Source organism: Beta vulgaris, chromosome 5 (assembly GCF_026745355.1).
Source record: "Beta vulgaris subsp. vulgaris cultivar EL10 chromosome 5, EL10.2, whole genome shotgun sequence".
NCBI lineage: Eukaryota > Viridiplantae > Streptophyta > Magnoliopsida > Caryophyllales > Amaranthaceae > Beta > Beta vulgaris.
This window is the reverse complement of record NC_079206.1, coordinates 47,146,342-47,173,159: the sequence shown is the minus strand read 5'-3', so window position 1 is coordinate 47,173,159 and position 26,818 is coordinate 47,146,342. Positions and strand designations below refer to the sequence as shown.

At 37.2% G+C, this 26,818-nt stretch overlaps 4 protein-coding genes and 1 long non-coding RNA gene across 6 annotated transcripts; 4 read left to right on the top strand and 1 right to left on the bottom strand.

Moving 5' to 3' along the window:
• Positions 1-1,203: 1,203 nt before the first annotated feature.
• LOC104908025 (non-specific phospholipase C6) lies at positions 1,204-6,476 on the top strand. Of its 2 annotated transcripts, XM_010697075.4 has the most exons (4): positions 1,210-2,035; positions 2,430-2,731; positions 5,167-5,343; positions 5,885-6,476. In XM_010697075.4, the coding sequence occupies exons 1-4, from the start codon at positions 1,263-1,265 to the stop codon at positions 6,181-6,183; spliced, it is 1,551 nt and encodes a 516-aa protein (XP_010695377.1). In that variant the 5' UTR covers positions 1,210-1,262; the 3' UTR covers positions 6,184-6,476. The 2 variants fall into 2 exon arrangements, with proteins under 2 accessions (XP_048500453.1, XP_010695377.1); XM_048644496.2 differs by lacking the exon at positions 5,167-5,343 and having other exon boundaries at positions 1,204-2,035.
• A 1,351-nt stretch (positions 6,477-7,827) lies between these two features.
• LOC130591517 (uncharacterized) lies at positions 7,828-8,858 on the top strand. The gene is made up of 2 exons (XM_057394842.1): positions 7,828-8,437; positions 8,511-8,858. The coding sequence occupies exons 1-2, from the start codon at positions 8,135-8,137 to the stop codon at positions 8,751-8,753; spliced, it is 546 nt and encodes a 181-aa protein (XP_057250825.1). The 5' UTR covers positions 7,828-8,134; the 3' UTR covers positions 8,754-8,858.
• Positions 8,859-9,508: 650 nt separating this feature from the next.
• On the bottom strand, positions 9,509-12,756 carry LOC125497471 (uncharacterized). Its single transcript, XR_007274257.2, has 3 exons — positions 12,616-12,756; positions 11,553-11,780; positions 9,509-9,697 (listed from the first exon to the last, which is right to left on the bottom strand). It is a non-coding gene; the product is annotated as an uncharacterized LOC125497471 (long non-coding RNA).
• A 9,890-nt stretch (positions 12,757-22,646) lies between these two features.
• On the top strand, positions 22,647-23,030 carry LOC130591428 (uncharacterized). Its single transcript, XM_057394744.1, has one exon. The coding sequence runs from the start codon at positions 22,647-22,649 to the stop codon at positions 23,028-23,030; it is 384 nt and encodes a 127-aa protein (XP_057250727.1).
• An 81-nt stretch (positions 23,031-23,111) lies between these two features.
• LOC104908050 (uncharacterized) lies at positions 23,112-24,167 on the top strand. The gene has a single exon (XM_010697100.2). The coding sequence runs from the start codon at positions 23,112-23,114 to the stop codon at positions 24,165-24,167; it is 1,056 nt and encodes a 351-aa protein (XP_010695402.2).
• The last annotated feature ends 2,651 nt before the right edge of the window (positions 24,168-26,818 follow it).

Below are 26,818 nucleotides of genomic sequence, written 5' to 3'. Positions count from 1 at the left end.
GAAATTGAGCAAGGGATTAATGAATGGCGATGGTGGTGGTGGCGTTGGTTGGCAGTTGGTGGTCATTGGTGATGGTGATGAATTAATGATCCATAGGTGGTGGTGGATGGCAGTGGGTGGTTAGTGGTGATGATGGTGGATGGCAGTGGGTTTGCAGTTGGTGATGGTGGACGATTGATGTGTAATGAGTGTTTATATTTTATCTAATTAAGTAGTTCCCAACTTTCTCTGTCTTGCTACCTTGATTTTGGTGCCCTTTCTCTCTTTTTTCACTTAATTTGTGACGGAGGAAGTATCAGTTAAGGGCCTAGTTAAATTTTGTTTGCACAAAACCTCTGTAATAATTGAGACGACTCTGATGACCAAAACTTGACTTGAATGAATAAAATACCCCCTCCCTGTTTACATCTCAATAAGACAAAAAAAAAACCCTTCTTCAGTCTCCATATCAAGATTTGCGCAGGACAATAAGTTCATTGACCATTTGGCACCGACTCAATGAATGCTGTTTGAACTAACTGGATAGTGTATTATAGTAGTACTTGTAAATTCTGCAACTACAAACTGTTCACATAGAATTTTAATTTTAATTAGCACTAACAGTCTAACATCATCAAACACGGGTCCACATTAGTGTTATTAACTTCCAATCTCTCTCCACCACTTTCATAATTTCACCTTTAGTTAAGTAGATTACTCCTATTAGTTTACTTTACTCCCCACTCCCACCTACGAAAAGCCCAAAAAGAAGGTGCGAAAAAGAATCTTGTTAGTTTTTCATTTAATCAACTACTTACTAAACGTGGTATTATACTTCTCACTCAATCTTCTTCAAATGGTATATAATCAAATTCAAACACCATAAACAATTGCAAAATCACTCGTGATCTACCAAATAATAAATCCAAGATTCTTCTTCATTACAAATTTGTACTATCTCCTTCAATTATTGTTATTATTATTAATATTTCATCCATTTTTATAGTCTCCCAATGTTTGAATCTTAACGTTTGTCAATTCACAATTTTGAATATTAATCTGGTTGATTATGTATAAGTAAGAATCATGAAAAAGTTGACATTTTAATAATTTTATATATTTATAGTTTTTTTATGTATAAATAATATAAAATGATCAAAGCGGATTGTGTGAATAGTGTTAAAAGTCAAAATATTTGAATTATTACTATAAAACCAAAACATTTTCCCAAAATCCCATTCTCTAGTTCACATTCTACTTTATCCCTCAAACACCACTGCCCAATGAAAACCACCTTTTTTCTCCTCTTACTCCTGTCTTTCTCCTCCATTTTCCCTCCCAAACAATGCTTAAGCCAAAAACAATCACCCATTAAAACCATAGTAGTCCTAGTCCTAGAAAACAGGTCATTTGATCACTTAATCGGATGGATGAAAAAGTCCATCAACCCAAAGATCAATGGTGTGGATGGGACCGAGTGCAACCCGGTCTCAACCAAAGACCCGAGATCGAAATCCGTCTGCGTCAGCAACGACGCCGAGTACGTAGACCCAGATCCAGGGCATTCCTTTGAAGATGTTGCGAAACAAGTGTTTGGAGAAAACAACAACATATCCATTCCTTCAATGAAAGGGTTTATAGAACAAGCACTTTCAATGTCAGAGAATGTTTCAGCAGCAGTTATGAAAGGATTTAAGCCAGAAAATGTGCCTGTTTTTGAAGCTTTAGTTAGAGAATTTGCTGTTTTTGATAGATGGTTCTCTTCAATTCCTGGACCAACCCAACCAAATAGGTTGTTTGTTTATTCAGGAACTTCACATGGTGCTGTTAGTCATGTGAAGAAACAGTTGGCTCTTGGATACCCACAAAAGACTATCTTTGATTCATTGCATGAAAACAAATTGGATTTTGGGATTTATTATCAGTCTATTCCAAGCACTTTGTTTTATAGAAATTTGAGGAAGTTGAAGTATGTTTTTAAGTTTCATCTCTATGATACTTTCAAGAAGCATGCCAAAGCTGGTAAACTCCCCAGCTTAACTGTCATTGAACCCAGGTAATGTTCAGATCAAATTCTTTTTATTTTTGTTTTTAGGTATATGTACAATTTTTTTTATATTATTATCTTGGTCTAAACGTTCAAGCGATTATAAAATAACATAGGATATCAAAGGATGCAGAATTCTTGGGTACTGTATTTTGGCAAGCATAATTGCACAACAGGTGGGTGTGGGTCTCTGGGTACTAACTAGTAAGGGCCTGTTCGGCAACCGCTTTTGCACTTACTTTTAGTGTTTTGACGAAGTAGTAAGCGCCAACATGGGTGACACGGTATTTTCAGCTATTTTTTAGTACCAGTGTACCACTAGCTATTGATTAAAAAAGATGGAGAGTGTTTTTGTTGTGAGAAAATTAAAATAGTAATGGGTATGAAATAATGTGGGGTGCAGATATTTTGATATAAAAGGATCGCCAGCAAACGACGACCATCCATCACATGATGTGGCAAATGGACAAAAACTAGTGAAAGAAGTGTATGAAACATTGAGGGGAAGTCGACAATGGAATGAGAGTCTTTTAGTGATAACATATGATGAGCATGGTGGATTTTATGATCATGTCCAAACACCTTATGTCAATGTTCCTAGCCCAGATGGCAACACTGGTCCTCCACCTAATTTCTTCAAGTTTGATAGACTTGGTGTACGTGTGCCTACTATTATGGTCTCACCTTGGATCAAAAAAGGAACCGGTAATTATTCAATTTCCCTCTAATTTTCTTATATTTTGTTTCTAGGTTTAATATATATTATTATTATTATATAGCAAAAGCTAACGAGCATTCCTAAAGTATTATATATGTATTATTTTAATAAAATTGGTAGAACTAATAGTTGATTTAATTATTATTACTATCATTACTATTATTATTACATCATCATCTTTTTTATCATCATTATTATTATTGTAATTTTTGTTACTTACATTAAATAATCCTTAATTCCACTAGTTACCACATACCTCAAAATAGTTACTTTGACATATTTCATAATACTTCTATCTATAATCTATGTTTCGGAAAAATTGCAACACATTGACTTTCACTCTTGTCAATTGTCATTGCATAATGTTGATCACTAAAATCTTAAACTATTATTAGCAAAAATTATAAAATTTAAATATTTAAATTATATATATTGAGATGAATCAAGTAACATTAAGCGCAATAAAAAGTATCTTTATATATTAGTGTAAAAATATAGTCAAACAGGGTAATAAAAGTGTTAAAATCAAAGTGTTGCAATTTTAAGTAATTAGCAATTTTTTTCTCTTAAATTTATTTTTATGGAAATTTTCGATAAAAATTTAATTCCATGCAATGGCTACTACCCCACACGAATTTAAAAGGTAATTACATGTTTCCAACATTATGTAACTTTTGATGATTTATCATTATAAAGAAGATATAAGTTTATTTTTAGGTGAAATATAAGTTGGCCTTATTACATTGATAGTTTGTTTGGTAGTTGGTTATAAATGACTATAATGAGAATGAATTTATACGTAAACTTGTGAAGAAAATTATTGTTCATTGTCATGTTAATGCTAATTTATCCTAAAGTAATTTTTCTTATTAAATTTTCATTTCCATCCATTACCATCTTGTGGGTGGTAATGAAAAGTAATAAAAATTTCTTCTCCTTGGAGAAAAACACACAAAGTTAATGGTGAGATTACTTCTCCATGGAGAAAAAAAAACACAAACTTGAGGGTTGAAATGTCCCTATGGAGATTTTAAGGGTACTTCCCTTATTCATTATACTTACGACCTATTTAGTTTGATGTCGTAGATATTGGTAATGGTAATGAATTATAGTGTAAATTTGTAAAGGAAATCCCACGTCATTACCCATGGTAATGCTATTTGATCCCAAAATATCTACTATATCCTAAAATCTCATTACTATCTATTACCACTTGGGAAGGTGGTATTGGGTGGTAATGGAAATTGATAAAGGAAAACTTACATCTTGTGATGAAGTTTCATTACCATGCACATTGACATGATAACTTCTTTACAAATTTACACTAAATTACACTACCAATACCACTATTTACGACCACTAATCAAACGAGCCGTCAAAATTTATTCCAATTAACATCATTTATTAACGACTATTAAATGAGTTATGAAGGTAATTTTTCCTAATTATTAATAGTAATAAGAACTACTTATTAGATCCTTTTTGCCCATATGCATTTTTTTAGGTGATGCAAACAAAACTCGTAGTTACATGAAAGTAAAGCTAGGCTCTCGTACATTGTTGTGCTTTTTGTTTGTTGGTTTCTTTTCATCCTTTATTCTCTCTATTGGGATTGGATTGGCTCATCTTTTTGTGCTTTGGCTGAGTAATTGCTAACTTTTTGGTCGGTAGTGGAGTAGTGGACTCTATTGCGAAGTTTTATGGCTACTTGCACCGACAATATGATAATACAACGCTAAAAATAGTGTTTTCAACTTTTTATAAAGCTATGATTGCGGAAACCATATATTGGCATGATCTTAAGTCTTAAGTCTTCAATAAGCAATGCTCTTTAAGCGGTACCAACCTCAATGTCAGGAGGGACAATCCTTTGGTTGACATTGATGGTGGTGGATTTGGGACAATACTTAAATTTAATGTAAATCTATCCAACACATGCTAATTCATTACAATATTATTGTGGATCTATAATACCTATGCTCGGAATGCGTTAGTAATTACTATTTTATTTCTTTGTATTAAGTTGTTATATTACTAGTCTAAATTAAACTATTAACATAACCATAAATTTGGAAATATCAAAGGATAGGAGTTAGCTGAAGTGAGTAGAGCGCTCCCCCCTTGGCCCTTGAGGTCAGGGGTTCGATCCTTACTCCCAGCATTATGTTGGAGTATTTTCTTAGCATGCTATGCATGCCTTACCAGCCGATGTGTTGGTATTTCCTATAGGCTAGTAGCTTTGTAGGGGTTAGTCTTTGGGCTGACTTAATTTTCTAATTAAAAAAAAAATTTGGAAATATCATAGTAAGTTAAGTGTTGATAATCCTCATAAGAGAGATCGATAGAGAAAAATTTTGAATGGGAAGAATACCTCTTCCATTATGTGACTTGAGAAATGATGTTTTGTTTGTGAATTGTGCAGTAATGAGTAAGGCAAAAGGACCCACACCAGATTCAGAGTTTGAGCATTCTTCAATCCCAGCTACTATTAAGAAAATTTTCAACCTTAAATCCAATTTCTTGACCCATAGAGATGCCTGGGCGGGTATTTTTGAGGATGTTGTGACACAATTAACCTCTCCCAGAACTGATTGTCCAGGTAGATCATTTCATAAATTCTGCTCTATTCTTTTGTCTACTAATATATGATTTTCAAAAGAAGTTGTCCCTTTTTCTTCTAATATATCACTAATATTTTGTGATTAGATAGTCAATAGTTGAGATTATTATGCAGTGATTGGATTAATCATCTATGCATAGTGGTTTACTTTTTATATTATTAATATATGTAAGGGGGAACATTTTCTAGAATAAGAAATTAATTAACTTAATAAGTGGGTATTTAATTTAAAGAGAGAAAGATGAGTCTAGACTCTTCTTTGTGGTTGATCAATCATTCTTAAATCTTAATTGCATGTATACCTAATATTAGAGTTCATATGGAAATAAATATAGTTTCCTTATGATATTAAGTAAGTATATTATTAGTATTACATTTAGTTTAAGATATGATTCGATTTCATTGATCTTAATGTCTAAAACAACAAAGTGAGCCCTTCATAAGATTTTGATCTGGTATAGGGCAAGCTTCGTTAACCTCAAAGTTGCGAATTCTGATTTACTCTGCTGTTTTCTGACAGAGGTTCTACCTGAAGTAACTCCACTGAGAAAGACAGAAGCAGATGAAGAGAGGCAATTATCCCAATTCCAGACTGAAGTAGTTCAGTTAGCAGCTGTTCTAAATGGTGACCATTTCTTGAGTAGTTTCCCTAATGAAATGGCAAACAAAATGAATGTAAGAGAAGCTCATGAGTATGTAACCGGTGCCGTGTCAAGGTTTCTTAGAGCCGGGAAAGAAGCTGTTATGCTCGGAGCAGACGAGTCCACCATTGTAAATATGAAGTCTTCCCTCACTACAAGATCCTCCACCCACCATTAAGAATTAAGAAACTTTCCAAGTCAGTGTAAGAGTACCCAACATACTAAACACTAGTCCATATGGTTAGTAGTACCAAATACCAATACAGTCCTGGGCAAAAAATGCTTAGGGTGTAGGAGACTTAGTAGTTTCTAGCTGCTTGTGTAATTAGTGTGAGTACTTATAGAGTTAAAGTAGTCCAAAAGCATCCTTGTCACCACCCTATACGCTTACGTTCATCTTTTTCTTTTTTTATGGTAAGCTTGCGTTAAACATAATATCATGAAATAGTATTTTTACTCTTTTTCTTCTTCTTTAGAATCTGTTCGAAATTACTGCGGATTTTCTCTTTTTAATTTCTTTTTAAACAAGTAATGACTGAAAATAGAAAACTTTTTTTTTGTTCAGGTTTACATAATTTGCTTTACGGTTTCAAAGAACTAAAACAAAAAAAGAGAAATAAAATGGTAGTGGATGAACCCTTACTCTTTGTATTGAATTTCAGGGTAGGGGTTGGTCTGGCAATGCATTTCATGTAACAACGATGATAGATTGATAAGGTGTTGAATTCTAGTACTTAAATAATTATATAAAAATAAGAGTTGATTTCTTTCTGAAGATATGATATTTTTGGGGAAACTAGATTTTCTTAGCTTTCATCGACAAAGTACACAAAGGTATTTGTAAATTAGTGCCTCATGTTGGAACATTTATAGGATAATGGGTTTTGATTCTCATATGATGTTATACTAGAGGAGGAGGAGGTCTAGTATGCAAAAGATTAGGGTACACAAAGTGGCAAATTCACGTGGATTAACCAAGGGAGACAGAAGGGCTGTCGCGAGTCGTGACAGGCGTCGCGAGTCGCGACCAGCACCTCGCGACTCGCGAGCTCCTTCGCGAGTCGCGACCTGTCTTCTGCCTTGGAATGCGAAGAGATGCTTTGACGGTTTTTTATCCGTTGGAATGTGTACGTTTTCATTTTAATGACTTTTAGGGACCTTAAATCAGTGGATTAAAGGTCTTTGATTAGTGATTAAGATGGGGGTTATGTTAGTAACCACTCTAGTCTATGAAGGGGTTATTTCCTATATAACCTTGGGATTCCTATGAGAAAAGGGTTAGAAGAAAATCAGAATTTTCTATACTCTAAAAGTCTTCTTGCTTTGCTTAAGAGAAACCTTGCAAACTTCTCTTGAGTGTTCTTCACAAACACAAAACACAAGTTCTTGTTGATTCACTTAGAAGATCATCTAAGTGGATTGTTTCTCTCCATTGTATCTCATTAGTTATTTCGTGTAACCCGGTGATCCTAGAGGAGCAAAATTAAACTAATAGGAAAGCGTAGTTTCCGTGCCTTGGAGTGAGATATCCGGTTCTCTTGTTGATCACTTCTAACAATCTATTAGTTTAATTTCTTTCTTTCTTTTTGGATATGGCTCAATCACTCAAGGACATGACTATGAACTTCCAAAAGTTGGACGTTTGAGGGGGGGGTATCGAGGTGGCAAAAGAAGATGCACTTCTTGTTGACCACCTTGAATGTGGTGTATGTGCTTCAACCCCATGCCACCATTCCCGAAAGATGGAGAGAGAGTCGAGACTACAAGGAAGAGGACAAAGTGGGAGAATGATGACTACATTTGGGGGTCACATTCTCAACTCTCTTACCGACCCTTTGTTCGATCTCTACCAAAACGTGGAGAGTGCAAAGGAACTTTGGGATGCTCTTGAGGCCAAGTACATTTTGGAAGATGCTTCAAGTAAGAAATTCCTTGTTAGTAATTTTAATTCTTTAAAATGACTAATGATCGGCCTATTATGGAGCAATTCCATGAGGTTCATCATATTTTGAACCAAATAGGTCACATGGTATGGTGATGGATGAGGCAATTGCGGTTGCCTCAATCATTGACAAATTACCAAATTCTTGGAAAGATACAAAACATCTTTTGAAACATAAAAAGAAGACATGTCCATGGAGCAATTAGGAACTCATCTTCGTATTGAAGAGGGGATCCGGGCTCAAGATGGGGTTAAGGATACTACTCCTAGTATTCCTAAGTCTACCGTTAACTTGGTAGAGGTTGGTGGGTCTAGTAAGACCAAGAAATCCAACAACAACAACAACAACTATAACAAAACCAATGTTGCAAACAAGAAGAGGAAGACCCTCACTTGTTGGATATGCAATGGTCCTCATCTTAAGAGGGATTGTCCTTCTAACAACAAGAAGAAGACAAAGAAGCACAACCTAGTGTTGTTCAAAACCAAGGTAAAATGCACATGTTAATGTAATTGAAGAAATGCATTTTGTTGCTATGATTTCTGAAATTATGTGTGTGCAGGTTGATGATTCTTGGTGGATAGATTCGGGAGCCTCTAGACATGTGTGTAATAACAAGGATTTCTTCAAGTCTTTGAAAGATTTGGATGATGGTCCAATCTTGTATATGGGGAATGATTCTACGGTAAAGGCTAAAGGTATAGGCCAAGTAGAATTGTTGTTAACCTCGGGAAAGACTTTAACTCTCCGGGATGTTGTTTATGTACCGGAAGTTAGGAAGAATCTTGTGTCGGAGGTCTTTTGAATAAGTATGGTTTTAAAGTTGTTTTTGAGTCGGATAAATTTGTAATTTCCAAGGGTGGTATTTTTGTTGGACAAGGTTTCTTTTGTAATGGAATGTTTAAATTTAGTATTGATAATAAAATTGTACTAGTTCTATTTACATGCTTGATGTTTCTTCTCTATGGCACAATCGTTTATGTCATGTAATTATCGTAGATTATATGACATGTCTAAAATGGGTTAATACCTCCTTTCGATTTAAAGTTAGAGAAGTGTAACACTTGCGTGCTAAATAAAATTACAAAAAATCCTTATCCTAGTGTGACTAGACAAACGGTATTGCTTGAATTGGTGCATAGTGACTTGTGTGACTTTCATAGTTCACCTTCTTTGGGAAATAAGAAATATGTTGTAACTTTTATTGATGATTTTTCAAGGTTTTGTTACATATATTTATTATTTACTAAAGATGAAGCACTAGAAAAGTTTAAGACACTAGTAGAAAAAACCTCAATTGCTCCGGTTTTTTTGGCCGCAAATGCTCCGTATTGCACGCGTAGCAGACGCCATACGAGCATTTGAGACTCTTACAAATGCTCCGGTTGCAACCGAAGCATTTGGCAACACAAATGCTCCGGTTTTCCTTAAAAACCGGAGCATTTGTGCTACCAAATGCTCCGGTTTTTAAGGAAAACCGGAGCATTTGAGGCCCAAAAAAATTATAAAAAAAAAAATTTTTTTTTGCATTTTTTTTACACTAAATTAATACATAATCAATTATATATAGGTAAAAAGTTATATTTCATATATTTTTGTTCCTGAATACAAGAAATACTACTAATAAACAACAATTGCAAATTATAAGAAATACAATTATGGGTTCAAAGAAACACAAACACTAAAATTTTTCCATGGGAGTTTTCCATGTTTGCAAGCAGCTGCGTTACAGTTTTTAAATGAGGAATTCTGCACATTTAAACAAACAAGATGAGGATATGGAAAGGGGAATGACCAAATGATTTAACCGGCAGATAATTTACTGATTCAATAAAAATCTGGTCTAACTCCCTGGAAAAAAAAGAAATACTATCAAAATACACAAACCTGTGTAATCCATTTCCCTCGCAAATAAATAAGCAGTAAAACGAAGAAAATACACAATGCATACACGCATTCCCAATGGGTTTTGCTTGTTTCTCTAAGTAAAAGGCCATTGTTGATTCTCAGAAAAAGGAAGTAAAGTCAAAACTTCAGTACTGAGTTTACCAGAGTAGCATCAAATTAAATCAGCAAGGAGTATACAATAGAAAAGCTGCCTTTCCTGTATACTACAAAATACTAACATGACAAGATTTCAGCTTATGTGGAAAATGAGTGGCTCTGAATATGAACCAAACTATTCAAGACTCAAGTCTCATGTAAAAAACCCAAAAAAATCAAACACCAAAAAAGTTCAATAAATACTTAAAAACCCAATATTCTAAAATCTCATTGCAGAGTCTCATGACTATAGAACAGCAAGGTAATTACTGTAGTGCAGATGTCCTTTTATACGCACACATCCTTTGCCACTAGATATGTTTATCTAAGAAGGGTGAAGACAAGTCCTAAATAGCATAAGCATATTCACCAGACAAACAAGGACTTGAAAGTTACATTGCAAGTCATATTAGAAAATGCAAACATTATAGGGGAACCCAAAATCAAGGCATTGGTACTAGGTATGCCGAACTTTACTTTTTGTATTTTAGATACTTTAGAAGTGGGCCGGGGATGACAAGGGTGATGAAATCTCACATCATCATTTCCATAAACAGAGTACAAGTTAGAAAGAAATCAGATACATAAAAATCAAAAGAAAAACATGAGCGCTTAAGAGATATGAATTGACATACATTACATTAAACAACCACAAGATTACTACTTAGGGTAGACTTGCCCATGGTACAGATTACCAACCGCCCATCTGTCATAATGTTGCAGGAACTCTTTCAGCATAGAGCACATTTAAAACTTACAGCACAACATAAATCATAGTATCAATCAGAGAATACCTGCTATTCTCAACCTTTTTAGGGGAGAAAACATCATAGTTACAATTTTAAGTGGTAGCGCTTGCTCCTAACATAATATACTAGTACAACATCATCATATATAGTGAGAGCCACAATCTTTTAGAAAATGGATTCTTGTTATAAAGTGCATAATATATCTCCATATAGGCCCATAAGCTGCACGACATGTGAACGGACAGTGTTCGTTTCAGAAACTTTTTCTTTGGAAGTCATAGATGTTCAATCTCCCCACATAACATAGATGCCATACTCTTTAGAGATGTTAGCTTATAAGCACACCAACACCCAAAAGGATAGTCATAAGAAGTGAACATGTGCATTCATGCTTGTTTACTTACATAGAGAACTGCTTTGAGCAGTTTTAAACCACACACAGTAATAAAACAGTTCAGAAACACAACTGTATGAAGTGATGATCATAACATAGATGCCATACTCTTTAGAGATGTCAAATTCTGCGAATACATAACAAGAGTAGCACATGAAATCCTGAACATATAAAATTAAACGATGATCCTGAACAAAGAGTTAGCACCTAGCTTAGTTTTCATATGTAGACACAAGCAAATTAAGCATCACCCACCCAATTTAATCTCCCCCATTAGACAATATCAAATCACATTCAGTCATGAAAAATAACCAGAACATGAAATAGGAAAAGCTCCATTTAACTATACATCAACCAAAACAAATTGCAGGAAAATAGAAAAAAAGTAATTATTTAAAAGAGATGTAAAAACAATTACCTAGACTCTCAAACTCCACTTAATATGGCTACTTTATTGTCTGAAAAGGCCTTGCTCTATGTTTTTTCCAGCCTGAAAAGTCTCTACTCAGAGGAATTAAAGCCGAATTCGGCATTGGCGACAATGCAGCCGCCACAGCACCACCAGGGCCATACTTCCTATGGCTTATCTCTCTTCTTCTTCATATCAGAAGGGGTACCCCTGTCATATGAACTGGTGGAGCAGCAGCTGCCATAGTCCATCAAGAATCCAGCAATAATTATATCCATAAACAGAAAGTGACATAAAATTCAGTTTAACTAGCAAAAATCAATTTACATAGTGAGTGCCTTCGCTCGTGTACTAGAACTAGGGGTTTACAAGATCTGAAACTAATTCATTGTTGTACTAGAACTAGGGGTTAACAATGGGATATCTGAAACTAGTGATTCATTCTTGTGGGCACCGCTTCCCATATGGTGGTCAATGTTTGGCCGTTGTGATACTTAACTGAAACCCTTCTTGGCTGTGATCAGCACTCGAGTTCTATTACAACAATGAATCTTTTTAGGTGACGTGGTCCACAATCTCTCTCCTTTTTCTCCTACTCCACTTGCAAAATCACAGAACTACTCACTCAATACAACTCTTGAAAAAGTAATCAAAAGGAAATGTGGCAAACGAAAAGGGATGAAGGGAGTGTCATTTTTGTTTCACAACAAGCATGGCAAACTGATATTCGCTCAAAGTGATATCATCATCAGTAAAATTCAGTCAAAGTCCCACAAACTCCAGTAAACCATCGAAAAATCAACCTTTTCGAAATCAAACATCAAAATCCCTAAATCTTCATAAATTAGATTGATTACTTCACGACCAAAAATCATACAAGTTTATAAAAATCAAGTCACGAAACCTAAAACAGACGCACTAATAGAAAGTCAAATATGGTAAACTGTTATTCGCGAATTAAACAAAATAAACGAAGAATTAATTCGCAAAACCTAAAAAAATGCACTAACATAAAGTCAATGTTACCTTTAGATTTGAGAACAAGGAGAGAGAAAGCAAGAATTAGGGTTACCTTCAGATCTAACGACATCAACGAACTGTTCGTGAGAGAAGGCTTTAAAATTTGGTTCTTCAGCAGCGGCGGCAGCATGCGGCATTTGAAGAAGCAAATCGAGACTGAGTGAAGAGGGGAAAGAGAGAAAGAGGAGCAGACGCGAGAGATTAGAGGGGGAATAGTTTTAGACTTTGCGTTCCAACTTTCAAGTATTAAATTTCTTTCCAAAAAAAAAGTATTAAATTAGTCAAATGCTCGGGTTGTTTTTAAAAACCCGAGCATTTGTGAATTTTTCTTTTTAATTTTCCAAGAACTTGTCAAATGCTCGGGTTGTTAAAACAACCCAAGCATATGTAAAGTAGCAAAAGAGGTTTTTTCTACTAGTGAGACCTTTAAAACCGAAGTGGAACTCCAACTTAATCAAAAGATTAAAAGACTTCGAACGGATAGGGGTGGTGAATATTATAATCCAAGTTATTTTAGTTTCATTGGTGTAATTCATGAAACAACCGCCCCATACTCACCTCAAAGTAATGGTATAGCGGAAAGGAAAAATAGGGTCCTAAAAGAAATGGTTAATACCATGCTTTCTAATTCGGGTCTTAATGACGGTTTTTGGGGTGACAATTTTAACTGCATGTTATTTTTAAATCGAGTTCCTAAAAAAGGAATAAGACTACCCCTTATGAACTTTGTATAATAAAAAGCCTAATCTCAATTACCTTAAGGTATGGGGTTGTAGGGCAATTGTCAAATTGACGGAACCTAAAAGGAAAACTTTAGGTGAAAAAGGAATTGATTGCATTTTTATAGGCTATGTCGTACATAGCAAAGCCTATAGGTTTTATGTCATTGAGCCCAATGACTTTGTCTCTATTCACTCCGTGATAGAGTCAAGGGATGCAATATTTGATGAGACTAGATTCTCATCGATTCCAAGACCAAAGGACATGATACCTAGTACTAGTTCCAATGTTGTAGATGACATTTCTAATGATCATTATACTACAACACCGAAAATTAGGAAAAGTAAAAGAATTAGAAAAGAGAAATATTTTGGACCGGATTTTCAACTATATCTAGTTGAAGGGTCAAGGGAGTCAATTTCGACTCAAATTTCATATTGTTACAATATGGAGGAGGATCCTAGTAGGACCTTTGATGAGGCTATGAAGTCTCATGATTCTGCTTTCTGGAAAGAGGCAGTGAATGATGAAATGGATTCTATAATGGGTAATCACACTTGGATTTTAGCTAATTTACCTCCCGGTTGCAAACCCCTAGGCTGTAAATGGATTTTTGTAAGGAAAAAGAAAATCGATGGAACCATACTAAAACATAAGGCCTGGTTAGTGGTCCAAGGTTTTAGGCAAAGATATGGTATCGATTACTTTAACTTATGCTCCAGTAGCTAGAATAGCTACTATTAGACTATGATAGCATTAGCTGCGATTCATGGTCTAGTAATTCAAAATGGATGTAAAAACTGCTTTTCTTAATGGTGAATTGGAGGAGGAAGTGTACATGAATCAACCTGAAGGGTTTGTGGTCAAAGGTCAAGAAACTAAAGTTTGCAAATTAGTTAGATTTTGTATGGTCTTAAACAAGCACCTAGCAATGGATCAAAAATTTGATGAGGTTGTGTTGTCTAGTGGGTTCAAAATAAATCAGTCCGATAAGTATATAGCAAATTGATAATAATGGTAAAGGAGTTATAATTTGCTTATATGTTGATGATATGTATTTTTGGGACTGATTTGGAACAAGTGAAAAAACCAAAGTCTTTCTCTTTCTAGCTTCTCCATGAAAGTTTGGGTGAAGCGGATGTTATTCTAGGTATTAGAATAATAAGAGGGAAAGGGTCGTTTTCTTTATCACAATCTCATTATATTGAGAAAGTGGTCAAGAGGTATAATGAGTCAAATTCGACTCATTTTGCTATCCTATGGATCCTAGTATTCACTTGGTTCCGAGTAGTTACTCCAATTTCACAATTGGAGTATGCAAGCTTAATTGGAAGCTTGATGTATGCTATGACTAGCACTCGGCCGGATATAGCCTTTGCTATTGGCAAGCTACGTAGGTATACTAGTAATCCTAGTATGTTGCATTGGCAAGCATTGAGAAGAGTGTTAAGGTATTTGAATAAAACCTTGGATTATGTCATAACTTACAAGAGAGAACCTTCTATCTTAGAAGGTTACTCGGATGCTAGTTGGATTTCGAATAAGGAAGATTATTCATCTACTAGTGGTTGGGTGTTTCTTCTTGGAGGAGGTGCCATTTCATGGGCATCCAAGAAGCAAACATGTATAACGGATTCCACTATGGCATCGGAATTCATTGCTTTGGCTTCTTGTTGCCAAGAAGCGGAATGGCTAAGGAATGTGTTGAGTGAGGTTGACTTATGGTGAAACCATGTCACCTCTTGCTATCCATTGTGATAGTGCATCAACCATAGCTAAAGCATATAGTGAAGTCTACAATGGCAAGTCAAGGCACATTGGAGTTAGACATAGCTATGTGCGGGAAATGATAAGGAATAGTTGTATAACTATTAATTTGTTCGGTCTAGTTTGAACTTGGCGGATACGTTTACAAAACCGTTGTCAAGGGAACTAGTGAACAAAATGAACAAAGGGATGGGTCTTAAGCCTATTGATCAACCTATGGTAAAAAACTCTATTTGAGTCTAATACAACGTTAGATCTCAAATTCAAGGAGGATAGTACTTCTCTAGAGGTTGGGAGACTTGTTTTATACATCCCGAGGTTAGTGCTTGTTGCTACAATGATAAAGAGGTTGAATTATTCTTAATAAATCTTTGATAAGGTGCTCAATTGTAGGAGCATGTTCGGAAAGATTTACCTATATAAGCTAGAAGTTTGGCCGCTTCACAAGTCTAAGGCTTGACTTGGAAGCTTATGAATGGATATGGACACCAAGGCTTCATAGGTGTCGGAGGTTTAAAGAACCTAGTTTATGTTTGTGTGTATTAGTAACTTCAATAATTTGTAATGGTTATATGATTCAAAGCTTTGTCTATCATTATGATCTAAATTATTGTAAAGATTACTTTACTAAATGGAAATTCAATCGTTAGATATTTCCATGATGCATGAACATGAGTGTTTGCGATTTATAGCAAGTTAAAAACTTTTCAACATTACCCTATAAATGGGAGGAGGATTGTTGGAACATTTATAGGGTAATGGGTTTTGATTCTCATATGATGTTATACTAGAAGAGGAGGAGGTCTAGTATGCAAAAGATTAGGGTGCACAAAGTGGCAAATTCACGTGGATTAACCAAGGGAGACAGAAGGGCTGTCGCGAGTCGCGACCAGCACCTCGCGCCTCGCGAGCTCTTTCGCGAGTCGCGACCTGTCTTCTGCCTTGGAATGTGAAGAGATGCTTTGACGGTTTTTTATCTGTTAGAATGTGTACGTTTTCATTTTAATGACTTTCAGGGACCTTAAATCAGTGGATTAAAGGTCTTTGATTAGTGATTAAGATGGGGGTAGTTAGTAACACTCTAGTCTAGAAGGGTTTTTCTATATCCTTGGATTCCTATGAAAAAGGGTTAGAAGAAAATCAGAATTTTCTATACTCTAAAAGTCTTCTTGCTTTGCTTAAGAGAAACCTTGCAAACTTCTCTTGAGTGTTCTTCACAAACAAAACACAAGTTCTTGTTGATTCACTTAGAAGATCATCTAAGTGAATTTTTCTCTCCATTGTATCTCATTAGTTATTTCGTGGTAACCCGGTGATCCTAGAGGGGCGAAATTAAACTAATAGGAAAGTGTAGTTTCAGTACCTTGGAGTGAGATATCTGGTTCTCTTGTTGATCACTTCTAACACCTCAAAGATAACTTAACTTCATACAGAAGAAATTCACATCAAACAGTTTGTAAAAGATATCCATCAATAATTTTTAAGTTGGAGCATAGTGATCATAAATGTCTAAATTGTAAAAGAGAGACTAAAACTTTCATATGGAGGCATCTTCGATTGCATCTCCGACCCACTTTTAAAAAATACATCTTGTTCCATCTTTGATCCACTTAAGAAAAAAATTTGCATCTCGAACATAACCATGATCCACATCAATGTATGCATTTCATATGCTTGTTGAAAATGAGATTTTGCACTATTTATTATGCAGATTGACTACCAATCTAGGCTTAGCTTATTTGGTGGGAATTCCACCTCACGACCTCAAGGTCAGGGAGTTCGAATCCTACCAAGTGAGAAACACTTAGGGCCTGTTCTATTCGGCAAAAAACAGTTAAACTGAACTGAACTGAACTTATTGGAGCTGAACTGAACTGAACTGAACTGAATTGAATTAAATTAAATTGAATTAAATTGAATGTAATAAATATGTAAATAATATTTTAAACAATAATAAATAATATAATAATTTATATGATAATAATAATTGAATAATTATATTTTGGATATTTTGAATGATAGTTATAAATAAATAATATTAATAATAATAATAATTAATGATATAATGATAATTAATAATAATTATTTTATATTATTTTATTAATAGATTAATACTTGATGATGATATATAATAACATAATATCTAAGAAGTACATTAATATTACTATTTTAATAATTAGATTTAATAATGTAAAATATTTAGTATAAAATAATGATTGGGTTGGACGCGAAATTACATCATAACCGTCTTGACGCGATTTGATTGGTTTATGGGCTAAGATAGTGGGTTTATTTGTACTTTGACCTAAACCATGTTCTCCTAATAATAGTAATATAGGTATAGCTATAATAAACAATAATAATATAATAGTAATGATATATATTTAATATAATATAATATAATATAATAATGAATATAATATATAATAATATAATAAAATAATAATAATAATAATAATATTATAACAATAACAATAATAATAATAATAATAATAATATAATAATAATAATAATAATAATAATAGAGTAATTAGTAAATAATTATACCAACATAATAATAATATTTAACAAAATGGTTATAAAAGAATGAAGCTGAACTGAACTGAACTGATTGGAGCTGAACTGAACTGATTGGAGCTGAACTGAACTAGAAATAAGCTGGGGAGAACAAGCCCTTAGAGGATGATTCCGATTATCATTCCCTCCTCATAAGTTCTTAGGCCTCTGGGTCAAGCTCTGTGCAAGAGTAGCCAAAGGCTATTCATCTCACCCATAAACAAAAGTTATTCAAATTGACTATTACAAAATAAATTCGTAAATAAGGAACGTTGTACACCATGAATGAGAAGAGGACGTTCAACCAATTAAGCTTATGACTAATAATAACTCACCAAAAAATTGTTATGGGTAATAGGGGTTAGAGGTTATCCAAAGAGAGGTTAATTAGGATTTTTAAAAAAAATTAGGGTTAGTGACTAACAGAGTTAACCGTCGTTAGTTATAAACGACATTTTGATGTATATATTATTATCTTTATTTTGTTAAGTAATAAGTTTGGTTATTGTGGATTGGAAAAATATTATTATCATCGTTTTGAGAATAAAAGTAATTATTTAGTTATCCAAGTTGAGTAACAATTTAATTTTAGTACAGGAATGGGGAATATTTTATTTTATTGTTGTGACTAATTTTATTTGATCCTTATATATTATTGATGTGAATGTTTATTCATGAATGACTATATGGTTGATTATGGTTTATAGATTGAGATTATCGCTTTTATAATCGCATAGAATTTTATGGTGATGTGATCTTGTATGATCAAGTCGAATTGATGCCGTCATAGTAAATGGCAAGTAGTTGTGAATCGAAACCTAAAGTAGATTTTACGTTAGATATCAGGTCGCGAAGTAGAATGCCAAACAATGATAACACCTTAGCCTTCATTCGCCTATTGTAAATTGACTCAAGAAAGGGTTGAGCGTCCCGGTCCTGTAGGGGATATGTTTGAAAGACTAGCTAAGATTAAGCCACCGTAATATAAGGGGCAAGCAGACCCTACATCGTTAGAGAGCTTGATTAGGGAGTTCCATAGGATTTTTGGGGATGTGAATTGTCGTGAGGCTATGAAAGTAGGTCAGGTTGTGTTGTACTTGATGGATGAGGCTAATTTATGGTGGAAAGCAAATGGATATTGACTTAGCTAGTGTTGTGGAAGGATTTAATTGGGATTTCTTTATTGCTGCTCTAAGGGTAAATTTTTACCCTGCTTTTATGGGAAAGCAAAAGGCTCAAGAGTTCATAAACTTTATTTATGGGAGTATGACCATTTCTGAGTATTATAGCAAGTTCATAGCATTGTCTAGATTTACACCTGAGGTTGTAGCTATTGAAGAGCTGAAAGCTCAAAGATTTGAGCAAGGTTTGACTGAGGAAATTTAATTGGGGTTAGGTGGTGAGACATTTGCGTCTCTATATGTTGTTTTAGGAGAGCTGTCCATATTTATGATCTTCAGTCGAGGCGTGATAAGAAGAATGATGTAGTATGAAAGAAAAGAAAAGATTTCAAAGCTGGAGGAAATGGGGAATTTTAAGAAGAATAGAAATGGGAATGGGAATTTCTAGGGAAGAGTGGCCAACGCTTTAATGGTAAGGGCCAGCCTGAGAGGAGTTACAACTGTAAGAGGTGTAACAAGAACCACCCTGATAGAGATTGTAAAACGACCTAGTGACCTATTATTACGGTCAAAAGAAGGGGCATAGAGAGTTTGAGTGCTTCACCAAACAAAAGAAAGAGCAGATTGGTAATGGGAGTGATAATCAGGGAATGTCTATGTTCAACCAATTGGGAAACCAAGGGTCGAAGCCTATTGATAGCAATTTTAAGCAAGTTATAAAATCCTATTCTTTCAAGTTTACAAGATTTAGTAGTAAGTGATAAATAATAGAGTATCGTATCTACATCTAAAAGATGATTAAAATTCAGTCTAATGTCTACTAAATTAAAATAAAGAAAATCAACGTAGATAGTTTTTAACTAAGATAAAATAAGATGAAATTTAGAATAACGAAATCAATTACTAGATAGAAATCACGAAGCATAAAACAAATAGTAGGACAACTCTAGGACAATCGAATCCACCACTATTAATATGACAAATAAATTGAGAATAAGTCGGATTTATTGAGATCCCTAAACTACAAGTTGGAATACTCATAGAAACATTAATGTGTTTAATTAGGTGACATAACCTATCTAAACAAAGCATAAAAATTCAACTACTCAACCACAAATCATGACGTACCATTGCATAACATCATACTTTAGTTTATAAGAACAAAGTATGTGTATGGGGGCTGACTAAGTCTCATACCGTTCCAGATAGACCGGGATACGCTGAAAACATCACGCGCTTATCACAGCCTTATTGGTCTCATCATAACGACTTTTGTTATTTCCCTAGGAATACTACAAGAGGGGGGTGAATCGTATGTGTAGAAATAAACGTAACTTGTTGCGGAAATTTAAACTTAAACAAATAAACAATCTAGAGGAACACAAGGGATTTTTACGAGGAAAAACTTCTTGGGCCCAACAAGAAGAAACAACCTCGACCACTAGGGATTTTAAACTCAACTCTTTCACTAATTAGGCCAAACAACATTGTTACAACCTAATTCTATTCTCGAGCCACACCTTGAGTTCCTAAACTCAAGTTCCTGAGCCACTGTCCCCTTAACAGCAGTTCCTCTCAACTTCACTCGAACTTTTCTTACTCTTACTAGCTTTACTCAAAGCTTCTCTCTTACAGAACATCACTCAAAGTCCCCTTACCCCAAAAACCAAAATACAATTGATCGAAATAAGCTTAGTGGAATTAGAGTAAGTAAGCAAAGAACAAATGGCTATTATGAGAGAATGAAGGCGCTGACACTTAATTAGTTAAACTCACTTAATTACTTAGTCAGACACACTTTGAAACTTATTTAAACTTCAATATTTATAGTAACAATAATGTAGAACGTGGGAATTAAAACTGTGTTCATGTCTAATACCATTTTCCCATGATGTTCCTTCCCTTAAGGAACACGTTCCTTAACACACCCCATAATCCCATGATCATTGTTTTGGACGTGGAATGTTTGTTACTGCTCCTAGTTTATAGGAGTTACTTGAGCTTTATCCGAAAATCAGTTTAATTTAAAACAGATTTAATATTAAAACTGAAATTAAATTTTTTAAGAAAATATTATCTTTTAAAATAAAAATCGAATAATATTTATCTTACCTTTTTCGAAAAACAAAATCTTTTCCTTAAAAAGATTTTCCATAAAAACTGATTTTCTCTTAGATAGAAAACGGTTACCTATTTTTAGCCATGACTTACTCAACTTCCATAATTGAACCGTTATACTATTTTAAGCATAAGTCCAGTTCCTTTTAATATTTAAGTTCCTTTTAACAGATTTGTTTAGTGCCAATTCGTTTGTTCCTTAGAAAGGAACAAACTATCATTCTCAAATAAAACTGCCAATGTTCCTTACCAACATTACTTGTTCCTTTTACAATGGAACTAGAAAATAAAACGTCTTGCTTTTATTCTTCTTGATCCAATGCTGCTCCAGTATCAACTTCTAGAAACATATTTACTTAGTCTTTGAAATCCTCTCTTGACTTCTTCCTTGACTTAGTTTTCTCTTTGTTCCTTTCAGTGATACCTTAAAAATCATACACTTAAATAACTCATTAGTTCACTACTTAGTTTGCATCTTTGTTCTTTTGTCATCATCAAAACTAGGGTTCAACAGCTTTATTCCGGTGTCTTACCCGTATTATCCCACGGGCCCTCTGCCAAGGGCTTGGGCTGGACCCAATTACATCTATCAATGCCTACGGACCTAGAGATAGATTTTATCTACAAGATAGAAACATATCCTGAAGGGATATCAAGGAATATCCTCCGTAAATACAGGGGCTCAACCTGTATACGGGCCTATCCGGGTTTCCTATAAAAAAACCCCTTTGATGTGAGTCATGAGGTACGTTCACGAATCCCAACACATTCTACTTGAGAGCTACCGGCTTTATCAAATACTGACTTAGGCATCGGAGGGGCGTTCCTCGGATCAACCCCCGAGGTTAGCTTACGTGTTCTTTCTTGCAGGAACTCAAACCGGTTCAATTGACTACGAGGCATACCGGTTTGTACCCTAAATATGTCCCATACCGGAACAATTGGCGCTAGAAGGAGGGGCGAACAATACCTTGTAGTCTAAGCCATTTCTTGCAAATAAAACCCTCATGGATCCTAAGCAGCAATTTGGGATGCCGGAAACTGATGAATCCCGTTGAGAAGGCTCCCCTGGGATTCTCAACCCCACTGCCAGCTACCAAGCAAAGTCGGTCACCCACTGACAAAAGTAGAAAAACTCCCGAGACTCCTCAGGAGGACATCTTTCATACTCTGCAGAACATGTTCACCCCAGAACAGCTCAAGAGTGCTGCTGAGGTATTCCAAGCGATGGCTAGAGGCACCCCACCGACCGGTCCCACGGCTAAGCAACCTCTAAGCAGACCCCACAGCCCAGTGAGAAAACTCCGCGGTGGACGGGCCGCCAGGGAGACGAGACCGCCATGATCAGGATCAGGTGGACAACTCTAAAACCCCCACGGAGCATATGGGGAATGAAGAAGAAGAGGAGGAGGAAGCGCAGGACACGGAGGTCCAACAGCAATCCTCTCATCAAAGAAAAGGGAGCGAATACCGGCGTAAGGCACCAGTATCTTTGCGAAATTCGCCATTCTCTACTGCCATCCTTCAGGAGCCCATGGAGAAAATAAAAATGCCGACATGTAAGTATGACGGCAGAACAGACTCGGAGGACCACATATCGGCCTATGAGGGGCACATGTTATTATACACCGACACTGACTCAGTGTGGTGTAAGGTGTTTCCCGCTACATTGACGGGGCTGGGGCAAACATGGTTCAAGAGCATACCGCCGGCAACGGTCTTCGACTTCCGATAGCTTACATCAATGTTTGTCACACACTTCGTTAGCAACAAACGAAGGGAAAAAACCACCGGCGAACTGATGTCGGTCAAGCAGGGAGAGACAGAAAGCTTAAGGGACTATGTCAAGCGCTTTAACGCAGAGGCTGTCACCATCCCAACCCTCCAGCAAAAAGTCACCGTATTGGCTCTCATGACGGGACTGAAGGAAGGGACTCCCTTCAGAAACTATCTAGGCCGGAAGAAGTCAACCAGCCTCATAGAGGTTTTAGGCAAGGCCAACGATTACATCTGGGGGGAGGAATTTGACAAGGCCTCAAACACCAAGAGGCCTGCAGCAGAGGAGAAGGATAAAGAAAAAGACCGTAAAGAAGATAAATATCGGAAAGATAAAAAGCCGGACACCTCCAATAGAAGAGAGGAGAATAATTCTGTGAAAAGGGGCATGAAGGCGACCAGCAAGTAACCCAATTACACTCCTCTCACAACATCCCGTGCTCAAATATATGAGTTGCACAAAGATGACAAGTGGCGTAGGCCTCGGAAGATGTTCTACAAAGGCCGGGATAAGTCAAAATGGTGTGAATTCCACAGGGATCACGGCCATATAACTGAAGACTGCAAAGACCTAAAGGACGGGATCGAGGACCTCATTAGAAGAGGATATTTCACCCAGTACCAAGCGAGGGTCGACCACAAGTCTCCATCCCAGGAGGATGAAAATGGAAATAAACGGCCAGTCAAAGATAGGATCACTGAAGTCCATGTCATATCAGGTGGACCGACCAGAGGAGGAAGCATACATGGTGCCAAAGCCAATTTGAAGGAAGTTAGGCACCAAGTAAACTTCAACAGTGCAGGAAAATGGTCAGCACCTCCAGCCATGCCATCAATGATTTTTACGAAGGAGGATGCCAGGGGAATAGTCTACCCCCATGACGACCCCCTGGTAATATCTCTGCAGATATCAACCGCAATGATTCATCGCGTAGTAGTGGATGGGGGAAGTTCTGCCAATATACTGTATGAAGAGACGTTCGAAAAAATGGGCTTTGAAGCCGCAAGTCTAAAGCCGATCTCATACCCAGTTATCGGTTTCACAAGAGCCTCTGTAGTTCCAGAGGGAACCATCAAGCTGGCCGTAAAACTGGGGGAGGGGGCTCACTCCAAAGACCTGCTAGTAGAGTTCCTAGTGGTTAATGTACCGGCAGCGTACAACGCCATCATAGGACGACCTCTGATCCATGACGCTCAAGCCGTCGTTTCGACTTACCACCTCACAATGGTCTATACCTCAAACGACGGCAACCCCGAGAAACTCCGAGGAAACCAGGAGTCGGCAAGGTCATGCTATCTGACGACTCTCAGACATTCTGACCATAAGCGACCTGCTGAAACGCCACCATCAAAAAGAAAGAAGCGCCGGCTGGAAAACAAGGCCAAAATGGAGAATTTTGAGGGAAGGCCGGCAGACCAGCCGAGACCTAGCCCAGAAAGAGAAACGGAGGAAGTAAGCCTAGAGCCGGAAAGGCCGGAAAGGACTGTGAAGATCGGGGCCGATTTGACAGAAGAGGTAAAAGTAAACCTGATTTCCTTACTGTGAGGCCATGCCGACATATTCGCTCTCTCTGCGGATGAGATGCCGGGCATTGATCCGGAATTCATGTTGCATCGTTTGAATGTGAACGAAGATGTAAGGCCGGTAAAGCAAAAGAAGCGTAACTTTTCCAGAGAAAAGAACGAAGCCATCAAGGAAGAGGTCGACAAACTGCTGGCAGCGGACTTCATCGAGCCCTGCGACTATCCTGAATGGCTTGCAAACGTAGTCATGGTAAAGAAAGCAAACGACTCCTGGCGAATGTGTGTCGATTTCACAGACCTCAACAAAGCTTGCCCTAAGGATTGCGACCCATTACCCAGAATAGACCAACTTGTAGACTCTACAAGCGGTCACGCTTTACTTAGCTTCATGGACGCCTTCTCCGGGTACCATCAAATCAGCCTGTTAAAATCCGATAGGAACAAAGCAGCTTTCATCACGGAGGCCGGGGTATATTCGTACAAAGCCATGCCCTTTGGGCTCAAAAATGCTGGTGCTACTTACCAAAAACTGGTGGACAAAATCTTCGAGCACCAAAAGGGCCGGAATGTCGAGGTGTATGTAGATGACAGCATAGTGAAAAGCCTCACTGAAGAAGCACACATTGTTGACCTTGCAGAAACTTCACTACATTGCGGAAGTATCAAATGAAGCTAAACCCCAAAAAATGTGTATTTGGGGTAAGATCCGGCAAGTTCCTGGGGTTCATGGTAAGTGAGAGAGGCATTGACGCTAATCCAGATAAGGTTAAAGCTATCAACGACCTCCCGGAGCCGAAGAGCATCCGGGATATTCAGAAATTGACGGGAAGAATGGCGGCTCTCACAAGGTTCGTATCTAAGTCGGCTGAGAAATCCCTGCCATTCTTTCAAATTCTTAGAGGCAACAAAAAGTTTGAGTGGGGAGATGAGCAGAAGCAGGCTTTCAAGGAGGTGAAAGCACACTTTAAAAAGCTACCGACAATCACCCGACCAAATCTGGGGGATAAGTTACAGCTCTATGTGTCGGTCTCACAGAAAACGGTAGCAGCCGTATTGTTGGTGAACAAGAAGGGGCAGCAGAGTCCCATATACTTCGTCAGCCATGTATTGATTGGAGCAGAGCAGAGATATGAGTTACTAGAGAAGATGGCATATGTCGTCCTGATCGCAGCAAGAAAGCTGCGGCCATATTTTGACTCCCATACCGTCCAAGTACTCACCAATCAACCTCTGGAAAAAGCTCTACACAAGCTCGATACAACCGGCAGGCTCCTTAAATGGGCGATAGAGCTATCTGAGTTCGACATTGAATACCGGCCTCGCACGGCCATCAAAGCTCTAGCACTGGCCGACTTCATCGTCAAAACTACATACACTGAGCCATCTGAATCCACTGGTATCTGGAAGATAGAGGTTGACGGTTCAGCAGCCCAAAGCAGAGCTGGAGTGGTCATGACATTCCCAGAGGGGGATCGAGATCTTTGAATATGCCATACGATTTGGCTTTGAGGCATCTAATAACGAAGCAGAATACGAAGCAGCCCTGGCCGGACTAAGTCTGAGCATAGCGGCTGGTGCAAAAAAGATTCTCATGACGATAGACTCACAACTGGTATCCAGCCAAATCGAGGGAACCTATGAAGCTCGGGAACCGGTGATGCAGAAATACCTCAATAAGGTCAAGAATGTGACGACGGGATTGCAGAGTTTTGAAATCAAACTGGTCCCAAGAGCAGAAAACATGGCGGCTGATGCCCTGTCAAAACTGGCAAGTTCGAGCGCTAGTGACAAAAAGCGAAGCGTCATGGTGGAAACCTTGAAAGCAGCATAGACACGCCGGCATCAAATGTCAACATCATAGACAAAAGTCCAGAATGGTATGACGACATTGTAGCCTACAAACTGGCAGGTACCCTCCCGGAAGAAAAGATTGCGGCCCAGAAACTGAAGAGGGACGCATCCTGGTACCGCATATTTCAGGGCCAATTATACAAGAAAGGGCTCTCACTCCCACTATTAAGGTGCGTAACGGCACATGAGGCCACGAAGATAATTGAAGAAATTCATGAAGGAATCTACGGGAACCATGTCGGCGGAAAGGCGCTAGTATTAAAGGTATTAAGAGCAGACTTCTACTGGCCAAGTATATTGGCGGACGCCCAGGCATACGTCAAAAAGTGTGATAAATGCCAGCGATTTGCGTCGGTAATCAATCAACCGGCAAATGACCTGCAGCTGATTTTAAACCCAATCCCTTTCGCTCAGTGGGGGATGGACATAATAGGGCCCTTCACATAGGCATCTGGAGGAAGGAAGTTCCTGTTGGGCATTGATTACTTCACGAAATGGATCGCAGAACCGACTGCAAAGAAACGGCCAACCAGGTAAAAAAGTTCATCTGGCAAAACATCATCACTAGATTCAGCATTCCTATGGGGATAGTGATGGATCACGGTGTCCAATTTGACTGCGGCCCTATACGTGACTTCTTGTGACCCTATAGCATCAAGTTCGCTTATTCATCGGTTTGCCATCCTCAAAGCAATGGACAAGCAGAGGCTGCTAACAAACAGATCCTCAATTCCCTAAAAAAGAGGCTGGACGAACTAAAGGGAGCATGGGCCGACATGGTTCCAGCCGTGCTATGGTCAAACAGGACCACGGAAAAAGAAG

Coding starts and splice junctions, on each gene's coding strand:
- LOC104908025 (XM_010697075.4), top strand. CDS start 1,263: ATGAAAACCACCTTTTTTCTCCTCTTACTCCTGTCTTTCTCCTCCATT. Junction 2,036..2,429: donor TTAACTGTCATTGAACCCAG/GTAATGTTCAGA, acceptor TGTGGGGTGCAG/ATATTTTGATATAAAAGGAT. Junction 5,344..5,884: donor TCCCAGAACTGATTGTCCAG/GTAGATCATTTC, acceptor GTTTTCTGACAG/AGGTTCTACCTGAAGTAACT.
- LOC130591517 (XM_057394842.1), top strand. CDS start 8,135: ATGTCCATGGAGCAATTAGGAACTCATCTTCGTATTGAAGAGGGGATC. Junction 8,438..8,510: donor TAGTGTTGTTCAAAACCAAG/GTAAAATGCACA, acceptor ATGTGTGTGCAG/GTTGATGATTCTTGGTGGAT.
- LOC130591428 (XM_057394744.1), top strand. CDS start 22,647: ATGTCGGTCAAGCAGGGAGAGACAGAAAGCTTAAGGGACTATGTCAAG.
- LOC104908050 (XM_010697100.2), top strand. CDS start 23,112: ATGTTCTACAAAGGCCGGGATAAGTCAAAATGGTGTGAATTCCACAGG.